Below are 14,565 nucleotides of genomic sequence, written 5' to 3'. Positions count from 1 at the left end.
GTTGGTTCAGAAATGAGAACTAACGCTGGAAGCTTCTTCGCCTTCATTTATCCTTTTGATTGAGTTTTCACTCTCATGAGACCTTCGCTCGAAAAATCAAATGCTTTAATTATATCTTTACAAGTCAAGAACTCAGACATTGTTACAGCTTCTTGACTGATGTACACCATCTTAAATGTCTGAACCAGATTTCACAGGCTGATATCAATTCCAAAGTTAAGGCACCAGTATTATTGGGAAAGAAGATATTTGATTATTTGCAAGTCACCTAATCTGAGGAATATGACCCTGAGCAATAGTACAAAATGAGTCACTGTCCAAGCCAGACCCTTGCTTGGTTTCGAGATCCTACTAATGCAGTCCCGAAACAGAAATATTTGAAGAGATCTACGGATTTGAAGTGGACAAGGTGCTCATAGTTATGGCGCAGGAGATGGACCTGGCTTACAAGGAGATGAAACAAAAGATCTTTCCAGTTATCATATGCCTGAAAGACCTCAATACAACAAAATGAGAAAACTTCACTTAAGCATTTCCTTTTTGCAAGTGCAATCTAAACAGCTGGTGATGGAACGGACTCAGTTCAAGCACATGTTGAGAAGAATTTCTGAGCAGATTTGGTTTGCATGAACTAATCAGACATTTATCTGGGCTCAAAAGGGGACTTTAAAATTTGTGGGCTGCCTTAATTAGCAAAGACAATCACTGTAACTTCTACAATAGGAGAACAAATCTTTAGCTGGATGAAACTGATTAAAAAGGTACCGAGATCTACCTCGACTGGACTGTTTGTTCTCCCTTGCTTGTGAAATGGACATAGTTGACTCTCTGCAATAATGGAAAAATGGAGTGCAATTAAATCATGGAAAATTTCCCTTGATTTCAGAACATTTAAAGTAATTATTACTTGCCTGTTTTGTTGCTTCACTATAGGTTGCTGGATTGCTGGTTTAGTTAGCTTGCAACTCTGACACTATTCAGTTAAATTTTCGGAACAGTTTGGTAAATTTTTTAGATTTCATGCCCCCTACCCCACCTCCAATTTGGTACCTCTGGTGTGCCAAATGTCATTCCAAAATCACCTCATTAATAGGGAGTGCCACTTTGGAGGAAACCATTGACTGCAGAACATTTAGGAGCTGGTGTATGGGATCCTGAACCTCTTTCAGCAGGATCTAAAGGGTTTTAGCAATTCTCTGGAGAAGTTCTTGTGACTGCCTGTATGCATCTAGAGGGGTCGGGAAGGGGTCATCCCTTCATCCAGAGATGAAGATGATGCCATCAGCAGATCCAGTGGAGCTAGCTGCTCCAATTCCTCTGAAAAGTGTTCTGCTGGTTGTGATCTCTGTTGAGAGCAGAACCCGCTGTGGTCAAAGTCTGGGAGTCAATAGTAAGTGTCCCAAGCACTGCACTATGGCCAATGGGCAGGATCATAGGGGTAGGGGCAAACCCCTTGGGGGGTATCCTTGATTGCTGTCATCAGGTATGGGTCCATCAGATGTAAGGATCTCCGGGATGCTTTAGAAACCTTATCTAGGCTGATGCTCAGCATGGGGACTTGTCGGAACTGGAGGTATTAGCTCCTTCTCTTCCTCAGAGTATGAGGCGTCTGACTCAAATGGCAGAGGCATCAATACCATGTGTCTTATGGCAGCTCTCCAAAGGCATACTCTGGTGAGTATGGAGCATCCCCAGCTCTGCTCATGGTCAGGACTGGTGAATAATGGGTGGGGTGTGTAGTGACGCATCAGACTCGCACCAGGTCCAGCAGGATCAGTCCGTGTAAATTGTTACATCCTTGAGAAGGGTGTACACTAAGGTATGGCAAGAGGAAAACTGGCCAGAATTGTTGGTATGGGATCTGTCAATGAAGCCTGAGGTATGGTGTCATGAGGTACTGCTAGTGGCAGATGGAGAGTGCTCTTGTATGTCCATATACACTTTCCTGGCTGGTTTTGGGCCACTGGAAGCTCATGTTACTGTCAGTGCTGGCCTGTGTTCCCCAAGAGCTTCAGACACACCCACTCCAGGGCATGGAGTTTCACTTAGTCGCGAGGAAAGGGAAGATGCCACCCTCTTCCTCAAGGACTTATGGGACAAATCTGTCTTCTTTTGTGGGTGTTTCTCTCTACCCTCATTGTGTTTCCTCCGAGGGACATCGTTGGGCCTCCTTGAAGATGCTGGAGGGGCACTGGGGGGAGGTTCTGGTCGATGCGCTGGAGAGCAAGAGAATCCCAGATCAGACAAAAGCCTAATGGAGAGCTCCATCAGATGCCTGAACTCCTGGGACTGCTTGCTATGAGGGGGAAAGGATTGGCAGATGTCACATTTTGATGGCAGTAAAGGTAGCTCTCATGCAGGTCACTTACTATAAGACCCAGTAGACAAGTCTCGTCTCAGACTGTGAGCGATAGAAAGAAACTGATGAGTCAGTTGGTCTGTGCCACCCACAGTTTGCAGCACGAGGAGGCACAGATATGGAATTTGAACACTGCTATGAAGAATATCTGGTCCTTAGTGCTCAGAGTACATGCACACCCACAGTGAATACCCGTAAGAACCAGCACTCAAAAAAGATCTCAAGCTACAGCCGATCAGAAGAGTTCAGATGAGAACACAGTGGCATTTTCCAGCCAGCTCTAATTTGTTTTCCATAGCCTCTGGGGCTCTGTAAAATTAGTTAATAACTAAATATAGGCAACCAAACAAAACAGGTTAAACACAGTAACCTTCCTGCGATGTTTTTCCTACAACTCCCAGGTATCCACAAAGTACTTTACATACAAAGAAAAGGGCGGCAGCAGATACTCGTAGGACAGCATGGGGTATAAGTCAGGGCAGAATCTGGCACACCAGATCCAAATCTGTATTTTGTCTTCCATTCCCCAGGTTTGTAAGAGGCATTTGCTTAGTTTCTGTTAGAAACGAGTTCCCAGGCATCGTTTCCACGTGACTGGAAACTGAACAGCGATTTGTCCAACTACTGCTACATCTACATGTCTGTTATTCAGACCAGAGGCAGGGGTGAAAGTGAGCCGGTACGGGCCGGTATGATATACCGGTAAGAAGCTGTTACTGGCCCATATGCAGCCCACAAGCGCCATGGCAGCGCCTTAATGTCCCTGTCCCTTTTGTCTCCCCTGCCGGTGGCCCTTTTAAATTTTTGCCCCGGGCCCTTTTAAATCGCCACTGGAGCCCCGAGAGGCAGGGGCCAGGCAGCGCACATGGGCTGGCTGGGGGAGACTGACCCCCCAGCCCTGCCCCTTCCACCCAAGGCTCGGCCCCCGTACTGGTAAGAATTTATTATTACTTTCACTCCTGACCATAGGTAATGTGTTACTTGGCCATTGCTATTAGGGGAGAATAAACTGTGAACAAAATAAGAAAAAAAATGCCAACAAGTTGAAGTAGCCCAACATCACTTCAGAAGAGGCACTGCAACAGTGAAAAAGGTGGGCAAGGAACTCATGGACAAATTAAGGGAATGAATAAGACTGAACCAACTTGTCCTCCTTTTCTTCAGTGTAAATCGAGGCATTACCCTGGAGTCAGAGAAGTTTAATTTACACCACTGTAACCGAGAATAGAATTTGATTCAGCATCTCTCCTGGTCTCTCTTTGGTCTTTCAAATTGCTCTACATGCAAGGAAGTGGAAGTTGTTTCACACTTTTGCTTTTGTTATTAATAGGGTGGCTTTCTGCAGGGCTGGGTGCAAGACCAAGGATATCACTGTGTGAAAACTCTTCTTATAAGAAATGACTTTTAAAAAGAAAATGATGTCTGCAGAAGATAGTTGATTGCAAAAAGACTTCAAAGACTTATCTGATTTTTGTTCTGTGCACATGTGATTTTCCAAATCTCCTTGCAATAGTCAAATACACATTGCTGAATATTAAAACCAATTTTATTAACAAGGAGAATACTGGCCTGGCCCATGAGGTTGTCCATACTGTTTATAAAGGTCAGCAGCTGGCAAGACTGTCAACGTCCTGACATGATTTCTTTGAGCAGATTTCTCATAAGAGTTCCTTGAGCACAGCTGGGAGCGTGTCCCTCAGCCCCATTATGGATAGGACCCTACCAAATTCACGGCCATGAAAAATGGGTCATGGTCCACGAAATCTGGTGTCCTCCTGTGTGCTTTTACCCTATACAATACAGATTTCATGGGGGAGACCAGCTTTTCTCAAATTGGGTGTCCTGCCCAAAAGGGAGTTGCAGGGGCATCACAAGATTATTTTAGGGGTGTCACAGTATTGCCATCCTTACTTCTGGGCTCCCTTCAGTGCTGAGTAGCCAGAGAGCAGCAGCTGTTGGCCAGGTGCCCAGCTCTGAAGGCAGCACCCTGCTAGCAGTAGCACAAAAATAAGCATAGCAATACCACACCATGCCCCCTTTACTTCTGTGCTGCTGCCTTCAGAGCTAGGTGGCCGGAGCATGGCAGATGTTGACTAAGGGCTCAGCTCTGCAGGCAGCAGCACAGAAGTAAGGGTGGCAATACCATACCATGCCATCCTTATTTCTGCACTGCTGCTAGTGGCAGCTCTGCCTTCAGAGCTTGGCTCCCGGCCTGCAGTCACTGCTCTTCAGCTGCCCAGCTCTGAAGGCAGCACTGCCACTTGCAGCAGTGCAGAAGTAAAGGTAGCAGTAACGCAACCCCCCCCCAATAATCTTGTGACCCCCTCAACTCGTTTTTGGGTGAGGACCCCTACAATTACAACACTGTGAAATTTCAGATTTAAATAGCTGAAATCATGAAATTTATAATTTTTAAAATCCTCTGACAGTGAAATTGACCAAAATGGTCGGTGAATTTAGTAGGGCTTAATTATGGAGGAAGGCACTAACATTCTCATATAGGCCCAGAATTCCCCACTTGCCTTTGACACCTGAGAAGGACAGGGGGTCCACCTTTTAGATAGTAACCTGTGGCACCAAGAGAACCACAATGTGCCTGTGGCCTTTGACTGAGAGGAGACACTTCTGGCAGAAACCTCAGGCTAAGTCTGACCAGTGGCAGCTAATTTGTTCTTTTGACTCCTGTGCTGTCACTGTGTGGGAAATAAAGGAAGGTCTCTTTGCCTTCACCACAGCTTCTACCAAATCTCACAGGGCAGAACTGTCGTAGGTGGTGCAAAGCCTGGTTAATCTGGGCTGCTTCTGTCTGTGACAGCACATAGTGTTCATATGCCTTGCAGACAAAAGCACTTGGATGTCCTCAGCACTGTCTGCTTCTGCCTTGCATTGCACAGTTGTGAGGGAACAAATGCCAAGCCTTCCTTGCTCCTGTCTCAGCAAGCCAACGTTGCTCGCTGTGGTTTTCTTGGTGTATTATTAAAAGGCAATATCACTGGTAATTAAGCCAGTGAGCATTCCACCCTTCTAAAACAGGGCAGTGCTATAAACTAAGCGGTCAAAAGAGAAGCAGCGGTGGAAAAAATGACAAAACCAATTGACTCAGGTGTTAAATCTTTCACATGCATTCTGTGTAAGAGGGCCATAATGCAGAATCCCGTCAGACAACGCAGAAATGCAGCATACACTGACCTGTGTACATTTTCCATTGCTGCTACTTCTGCTAGGGCAGCTAAGCTAAAGAATGCAGACACAGTTGGCATGCCTGGCGTAATACTATGAGTGTCCTCTGCTTCTGTACTTCTTGAGCATTTGTCGTTGCAATCGGTCTCCGCACTTGATGTTTTTTGGAGACTACTCTGTGGTAGCTCCTTTGGTTTTTCCTCTACAACAAAAGAAAGTAAAACTTGCAGGCAGTGGGGCATAAAAGTCAGCTACAGCTGTGTACTGAACAGTGCTTAGTATAGAGCTGTTAACGTGCATTTTTCCATCATTATTTGAGACTTTATCATCTGCAATCCAAGTTTACTACTGGGGCTCTCTGCCTCCCTCTAATGGCTGGATGACATAGAAGCTTATGCTATGCACTGTGATCTAACACATTTGGATATTTTCGCTCAGGCAGTAGAAGCTCATGCTTTTAAATCCAGAGGTCTCGAGTTCAATCCCCACTGCTGATGACCTACCTAGGGACATCCCATTACCCCTGTTTTTATATACACTACAGGGCTCAATTTCACATCCATTAACTGCACTCGCTGTGCAGGCACAATACCTTTGCTTTGCTGGATCAGGAGCATGTTACCTTAGGAGAGATAAACTCTGTTCCAGCACTCTCTCTGTGTGCCTCTTCCACTCCTCATACAGAAGTTTAGAGACAGATTTTTTTTTGACATTTAAAATTTTTATCCAACAGTAAATTGCCTATTTGGAGCTTACTGAGTCCCTAGATGGTATGGCCCAATTGGTAAGTGATTTTACAGAATTATTTTTCCAGTACAGGCTTACAACCTCTTCCCTATTAGGGGTATGTTTCCCTACTACTTTACTTATACCTCAGAACCACTCTCAATAATCTAGATTTATCATAAATTTAGACTCCTGTTTTCTTACCTTGAGCCCCTCCTGCTGGTGACACTCGGCCATCTGCTGTCCGAACAAGATGTGTGATCTTAGTTTTCCTCGCTTTCCTCTTTTGGCTACCAACCAAGGGTTCATGCAGCAGTGCTGGCTCTGGAGTATTTGGGACAGATACAGAAGTTTTATTCTTCCGTGCAGGCTCACTGGGGTTTTTGTCTTCTGCAAGTATGGCTGAAATGGGACAAGTCAGTTACAATTACAAGTTAAACGTAAAACACTAGAATTGCTAACAATACACACATTCATATCTGTCTGTACATGACACTTACAATACTCACTAATGGGACTGTATGAAATATGCAAGGCTCGAGTCATGGAAGTGTTTGTGAGCTGCACTGGGTGTTTTGGGTTTGCAAGGAATAGTATTGGACCAGTTCTTGCAGGTTTCTCCGAGGTTCAAATTTCTATTGTTTTAAAAAGATCTAGCAAGTACAAACTGAGACAGACTGACAATATCCTGCAACATTCTGGATACACCTTGTGGAATTAAGATAAACTTTATTGAATTAAGGCTAATACCTTTGAGGTCCATTATATTAAAAACATAATGGTGCATGTTATTGGGGAACTGTATGCCACTCCTCTAGGAGGGGGACCCTAATGTAATTCCTCTGATTTTCAATTCTTTGAAGCCATCCCCTGAAGAGATTCGCATATACTAATTTAAAGTGGATTTTCCAGGGGCGAAGAGACAGAACAAGGATTTTTGGATAAATAACCTGGTTTTAAATAGGCTCAAGGCCTTCTTCCTGATCCAGAACATGGCCAGGCCCCATGGCAGGCCCCAGTCCTAGGGTAGGGTTGGAAACACTGGGGTTATGGAGGACCCATAAAACTGTGAGCTGAAGTTGTAATGAACTTGACACCAGAAGGAAATTCTTTGGGTGGGGTTCTGAAGGACTGCTCCTGCCAGAGCCTATGTTAGTGTAGGGAGGTAACTCTGGTAAGCTTATTTGTATGCATGAGGGTCCCTTTTATTGTTCTCTGTAGTAGTTTTAGCTTAAGAATTAAGTAGGCTTGCATAAGAAGTGTTGTGTGGCACTTTATAAGAGAAAGTTACTTATCTTAAAATAACTGTTCTTTGAGACGTGTGATTCCCTACCTGTATTCCACTGCAGGTATGTAAGTGTGCCATGCTTGGAGCTGGAGATTTTGAAAGCAGTAGCCATTGGCCTGCACATGCACCCTGGCTCACCTTGTGCCTCAAACGCAGGGGATAAAGGGTGAGGTGGACTGACCACCCCCCAATTCCTTCTCTATCATGAATCAGAGAAGATCTAAAGCACAAGGGAAGGAGAGGAGGGGTAGTGGAATACAGAGAGGGATCACGCATCTCGTAGAACCTCCAGTTACTATAAGGCAAGTAACCTTCTCTTCTTTGAGTGCTGGTCCCTATTCGAACTCCACTTTGGACGATCAACAAGCAGTACTCAAAAAGGAGGAGCATGTGCGGTTGTAGATGGCAGAGCCAAACGAAGGACTGCCATTCCAAAAGATGCCGAGGAGTAATGTACCAAGGCATGGTGTCTCGCAAATGTGTGGATGGTGCTCCTCGTAGATGCCTTGCAGATATCAAGTAAAGGCACCTCTTGAAGCAATTCCATAGATGTTGCTTGCTCTTACCACAAGAGGAGGAGGAAAGATTAGACAGCTATAGCAGAGTAAAATAAAGCCAAAGATTCCTTTTGCAATTCTTTGAGAGGATATAGCCTGACCCTAAACTATGGCAACAAATAGTTTAGGAGACCTTCTGACTGGTTTTGTTCTCTGCAGGTAAAAGGCCAAGGCTCACTGAACACTGAGGGGGTAGAGCCGCCTTTCTACTGGGGATGCATGTAGTTTTGGGAAGTAAGTGAATTGGAGCGAGAGGGGTCCTGTCCACCCAAACCATCAGAGCCACTGTAGAAACAGTCAGTGCTACAGCTGTTGAAGACAAAGATGGTACCATGAGTAACCAATGCTCTTGGTGAATAGTCTTCGCCGGTGTCAAGGGATCCCGGCGTTTGTGTTTGGAGGTACCAGAGGCACTGGAACCACTGAATCAGATCTGGTGCCCATGGAGTTCCAGACTTGTGGGTTTTCTTATCATGCCTCTGAAACCTAGGTTGTACTAAGTTCTCTTGGGCTGAACTAATAGACTTGCTCAGTTTAGGCGGGGCTGGATCCTACATCTCCAAAGCGGATTTGGATGAAGACTTAGTCTCTTGCTTATGAGAATGCCCCCTGCTCTCCAGATAAGACCGCACAGAGGGAACTGTGGGGGCAGACTCTCTTGCTCCTGAGTCTGACCTCCTGGCAGGAGGTGCATTCCTTGCTTAGTTAGGTTGATGTATGGGAGTGGAGGAGGGAACAGGGTGTACCCAGGCCTGGGTCTGATTGCGGCCTCATGGGCTTTTCCAATAGGTGGATTCTAAAGCTAAGTTCTTTCCCTTCCTGGGTATGGTTGGGGAACGAATGGGAGATTCTGCATCTTGCCACGATGTAGGCTTCTCTGATGTAGTACAAGCTGACTGAGAAGGTGTGCAGGCAGGAAGCACTAATTTTGAAGCCTGGAGTCCTGGGCAAAAGTCCAGTATCCAACTAGGGAGCCAGTGGGAGTGGCGGCAGAAGGGGGCCTCTCCAGGTCTGGGAGACTAACTACTCATAAAAAAACAAACGATCAGATTAAAAAAAAACCTATATACAGATCTCTAAATATATTCATAGATAAAGGAGAAAGCTGAAGCTTTGGAAACTGGAGGTTCTGACCCAGACCACGTGGCAGTGAGAAAGAACTGGAGAGGTGGTTGGGCCCTTTGTCTCCTCGGTCAGAGGCACGAGGTGAGCCAGGGCATGTGTGTGGACCAGCAGACACTGCTTTCAAAATTCTCTGGCTCCAGGCACATGGCATGCGCATGTCTACCCACCCCGGAATACACACAGTGACCAGCACTCACAGAACAATTACTGTGGTATTAATCTCTGCCTAAGCAAACCTGCTTACTCTCTCTTCAGAGTCTCTTACTGTATATTCAGGGCGGGGACTGTGCTGCCTGAAATACCCTGGTCAGAAGGGAGTGAGAGGTGCATTTCCACTCAAGAGAGGTGACGGTCAGGGCAACTTGAAGCCTAGGGGACCTTTGCTAGACTGAACTGTGACACAAACAGTGGGTGAAATCCTGGCACCACTGATGTCAATGAAAACAGGATTTCACCCAGTATGTAAAAGACCCTAGAAAAGGAGTGGCTAAGTGGTGGTCAGAGGACTAAATGCAGCCCAAGGAATTATATAAAGCAGCCCACTGCTGTGCTCATCTTAAAACAGAGGAACGTGGGTACCTGGACTCTGTAGACACAAATGTGTTACGCTATTGGGCTCCTGGAAAGTTGCCAATGTACTCACTGCCCCCCCCCACCTCCTTTGTTTGGCAAAGTATGGAAACTTCTTGCTGTATGAGGACTACTTTGTGAGTTGTAGTCTGCTGTAGAAGTAATACAACATGATGCTTTTCATTCAGAGCGCTTTTTATCTTCAGAGTGAGTTACAAGCATTAACTAATCACCTCTGTGAGCTGGCTAAGGATAATCCCCACTTTACAGACAGGGAAACTGGAGGCAAAAATAAGTTAAATGACTTCCATAAAGTGAGAGTAAGGGAGTCAAAGCCACAAGTAAAATGCTGGAGTTCCAGACTCATGTTCTCAATCCACTCTCCCCACTTACCCTTTGCTGTTTACCCCAATAGATAATATGGTTGCCTTTAAAAAATAGTAAATACACAAATAAGGCAATGGTTAAAAGGAAGAAAAAAACAAGACAGGTTAAAAAGTGAACACTTAAAAGAGAAATCAGACAAGGAATAAAATACTGTGATAGAAATAGCGTATACCTAAATACAGACTGTCTACGTTACAATGGCTACAGCAGCAGAGTTATAGTACTGCAGCTGTGCCTCTGTATGAGTTGTAATGTAGACACTTTCTACATAGACAGAAGGGGATTTTCCATCTATGTACTTAAGCCACCTCTCTGAGAGGTGGTAGCTAGGTTGATGTCAGAATTCTTCCGTTGACCTAGCTACATCTACAGTGGTGGTTAACTTAACTATATCACACAGGGTGCAATATTATTCACTGCCCTAAGCAATGTAGCTAGGTCAATTTAGCTACACCAGTTTTTGTCTTTAAGTGGGAGATATCTCTATTTTTCTTTTATAATTTGAGGGTGTGTATACTGTATGCATGTGTGCATTAGCACTTCAAGACCTCAGGGGGAAGTGCCAAGAAATAATCTCCAGATTTAGTTCACCCTAAAATATGGTCTCCTAAAAATAATGCAGTCTGCCTGCATGTTTCTGGTTTGGTAAAAGCATATAGAGGCTCTCAGCTATCACTTCTGCTTATTAGATGCTGCTAGCTTCCATGCATCAGAAGTGTGGTGTTACACTTTGAGCAGGAGATGAGAGAGGAGCAGGAAGCAGACTAACCACTACAGGCAACAGTGAAATCTAGTGAATCTAGTAAATTTAGATTTAGTGAAATCTAAAGAGAAAGTTCCACCTGAGTCTGAAGACTCCACTTAAAAGAGTAACAATAATTTGGCTTTAATACTTAGATCAGGGGTTCTCAAACTTCATTGCACCGCAATCCCCTTCTGACAATAAAAATAACTACACGACCCCAGGATGGGGGAGTAAAGCCTAAGCCCACCCGAGCCCCACTGCCCCAGGCGGGAGGAGGAGGGAGCCAAAGCTGAAGCCCCCCAGGCAGGGGGCCTGTAACCTGAGTCCCAACACACAGGACTTAAACCCTCAGGCTTCGACTTTGGGTGCTGGGGCTCGGGCTTTGGCCCCAGGCAATCTAAGTCAGCCTTGGCGACCCCATTAAAATGTTTGAGAACTGCTGACTTAGATATTCAACCAGAAAAACAGATTATACTGCCATGGGCAAAATCATAACCAGGGTTTATAATGGACTCCAAAGGCTTGAGAGCCTAAGTTGAAAGATCCACACAGCCCTTTTTAATGCACTAGCTCGCGCTCCACTAACACAAGTTTGTCTACTTGGGCTGGGAGGCTTGCTCCCAACTGCAGTGTCGACATACCCTGGATGGACAGCCTCCTCTTTAGATGTCCTATTTTGGGCTTTATAAGGACTGATTATGTGTTACTCTGACGATTTAGTTGTAATTCAAAAGTGTAGCTAACACTTGGCTTTGGTGACTTGATCTTAATTTGACCTTATTTTGACAATTGTATTGTTTAATCCTTAGTTTAGAGGAGTTTGTAGTGGTTTAATCTGAACAATATGTTTTCTTGATGTTATTTTTGATTGTTAGCTTGAATAAAATGTATAAAAATGTACCGAGTCATATTGCTTTCAAACAATTTGGATCAGAACCACTGAGAATCCATGTAGGATGGCTCCCCTTGAAAGTAACTCTTCAGTTCTCACAATACAAAATAAAAAAAAATCCAAGAACTAAAAAAGTAAAAACCCAGAAAGGAGAAATAGGCAATGCTTATAACAGAGGAAGAACCAGAAAGAGGTTAAAATCCATAAGAAAATAGGCAAAGGTGAAGATTAAACAAAAGAGAGTAAAACATACTAAGGTGTGAGCTTATGAAACTATGCAAAGTTTAGGTACAAGGCTAAGCACATGGTTCTCTCCCCATACAGTTCAATCTGAATCTGAACAGGTAAACAAAGTGATCCATCCCTTGTTGCGCATTCCCAGCTTCTGGCAAACAGAGGCTAGGGAACCATCCCTGCCGAGCCTGACTAATAGTCATTGATGGACCTATCCTCCGTGAACTTATCAAGCTCTTTTTTGAATCCTGTTATAGTCTTGGCCTTCACAATGTCCTCTGGCAAAGAGTTCCACAGGTTGACTGCACATTGTGTGAAGAAATACTTCCTTTTGTTTAACTAATTTATTTGCCTTTTTTGGCCATTCACTCAGTTTTGTGAGATTTCCTGTAAACTTTTCACATCTGCTGAGCTTACTATCTTGGAAGTATTTTTTCATCTTCAAATTTAGCCAACCCTCCATTGTTTATCGTAATTTTTTCGAGATCATTGGAGTAAGTTTTGAAAGCCGCTGGTCTCGAATACAGATTCTCTGAGAGAAAAACCACCCCCCCCCAAAACTATTTTTTTTAAACCCCCCCTTTTTTTCCCCATTTTCTTTAGAACTGACCATTTATTCCTACTCTTGTATTCTGTCTTTAATCAATTACTGATCAGAGCGGGCTTTCTCTCTTTGCTAAGACTGCTTATTCTGAATGAGGCCTTTGTGAAGGACATTGCAAAGGTTTTGAAAGGCCAGGGTACACTGATAACCGTTGTTCTATGTTGTTAACCCACCCTCAAATGATCTAGCAAGGGAAACAGCTTAGAAAACCAGATCACCAGAACTGGCCCAATATTATCCAAAAGGAAGAATCCACAATAATTTCCAATCAGAGACATTAGGAGGCAACAAGGGGATTTGTGGCAGATCTGAACTATACCATGTACTCTTCCACCAGGATGGCAACTATGACTAGGATTTAGAACAACTTAAGGAAATTAGGTGCTCAATTCCATGGACAGCCCAATTTATTGTACCTAACTCCATAGCATCCTCTTGCATAGCCCATTCTTAATACACTAAAATATTACTTCATGTGCCTGTAATGTTTCTTCCATCAGCAATCAGCCATCATTCAGCATGGGACTAAAGTCTTACATTTTGCATGGTTGGAATGCAAAGAAAACTTTGGTAGCAGCCTGTACCAATATTTCCTAGTCACTTGATGTGCCTTCAGACACCACATCCGTTTGTGCCAGCCCAATCTGTAAACCTGGAACTCTGAGACCAGGTTTTCTTTGCCATGAGACCAACTTCTCTGTCTATCTAATCACTGTTTCTTTTCTGCATTTGACTACATGCCTTACATAAATGCGAAGGCAGTGTTCTGGTGATGGGTACCTCTCATTTACACAAAGTTATAATAAATGACCCCTCCACAACGCTTTTACGCATGATTATTTACGACTGAGTTTATTCCAGTGTCTTTGGGCCAGAAACTCATTCAGGCGATTTAAGCAGGTGTCATAGGGCGACACTGATAGCGTCTCAGCCTGAGCTGGAATTCAACACTTACAAAACTTCCACTCATTCTCTTCTTCCAGGACACCATTTAGCCATAATTTGATCCTTTTTGTTGTATTACCATTTGCCGGAACCTGGATCCCTTCAAAGGGAGAGGCTTAACATCCCAGCAACAAAAACAGGCATCACGTTATTTTGTACCTCACTTTTCCAAATCAGGCCTTGCTCTTTAGGACACATGTCAAAATTCTGCTCTTCCAAAAGCCTTTCATTGTAGTGAAAATGTCGGGGTATTTGATAAATATGTCTTAGGTACAAAATAATAAAAGGCATGTGTATTCATGGGTCCAGCACCCTTATTACCCATCAACTAACACAATAGAATTCCTAGATGTATAAACTAATATCTCATCATTATTCAGAGACTTGGATACCATGGGAAACTCACTCTGCCCCTTGTGTCATTGTGGGGAACAACTCTTCTGTCTCGAACACCCCCATTAAAGAGATGACACATCGGGTAAACCAAGAAAGAACAAAATCATTGGACTTATCTGCATGTAACAATCATCTCCCATATCTCCACATAGCTCACATCTACTCCAAACTAAACGTCTGGAACCATATGCCGACATAATCGAATCAGTCCATTTGCTAAAACAAACAACAATAGATGAGCTAAACTATAAATGCCAAAATTCTCTACTCCAACCAACAGCTTTTAACTTCAAAAGGAGGAGAACAGATTGTTCATAAAGTTACTAGACTTCTTCATCTATTTTGTTTTGTGTGGAAAGTCTCATTGGTAGAGTGACGATGGTGGTCCAGTATAAAACTCTAGAAAAACACAACATATAGATTTTGATTTTATTTATCTACAATATGTGGATCATGGAATGATGGAAGAACATAAGAAGCAACCATATGGGTCGCGCGTTTGCGCGTTTCCTGTCTTTCTCCGGTCGCCAATCCCAGGTGCCCCAGAGCAGAATGAA

General features: G+C 43.9%; 1 protein-coding gene across 6 annotated transcripts in view; it reads right to left on the bottom strand.

The window, feature by feature from the left end:
• BBX (BBX high mobility group box domain containing) overlaps nt 1-14,565 on the bottom strand; it is a 222,169-nt gene that overhangs the window by 12,561 nt on the left and 195,043 nt on the right. For all 6 annotated transcript variants that reach the window (XM_075072610.1, XM_075072619.1, XM_075072608.1 and 3 more), the window contains 2 exons: nt 6,470-6,667; nt 5,549-5,741 (listed from right to left, as the gene is read on the bottom strand). In XM_075072610.1, coding sequence (XP_074928711.1) covers nt 5,549-5,741; nt 6,470-6,667 — 391 coding nt within the window. The remainder of the gene's footprint in view (nt 1-5,548; nt 5,742-6,469; nt 6,668-14,565) is intronic.

This window comes from Chelonoidis abingdonii, chromosome 1 (assembly GCF_003597395.2).
Source record: "Chelonoidis abingdonii isolate Lonesome George chromosome 1, CheloAbing_2.0, whole genome shotgun sequence".
Lineage (NCBI taxonomy): Eukaryota > Metazoa > Chordata > Testudines > Testudinidae > Chelonoidis > Chelonoidis abingdonii.
This window is presented reverse-complemented; position numbering and strand designations above follow the sequence as displayed.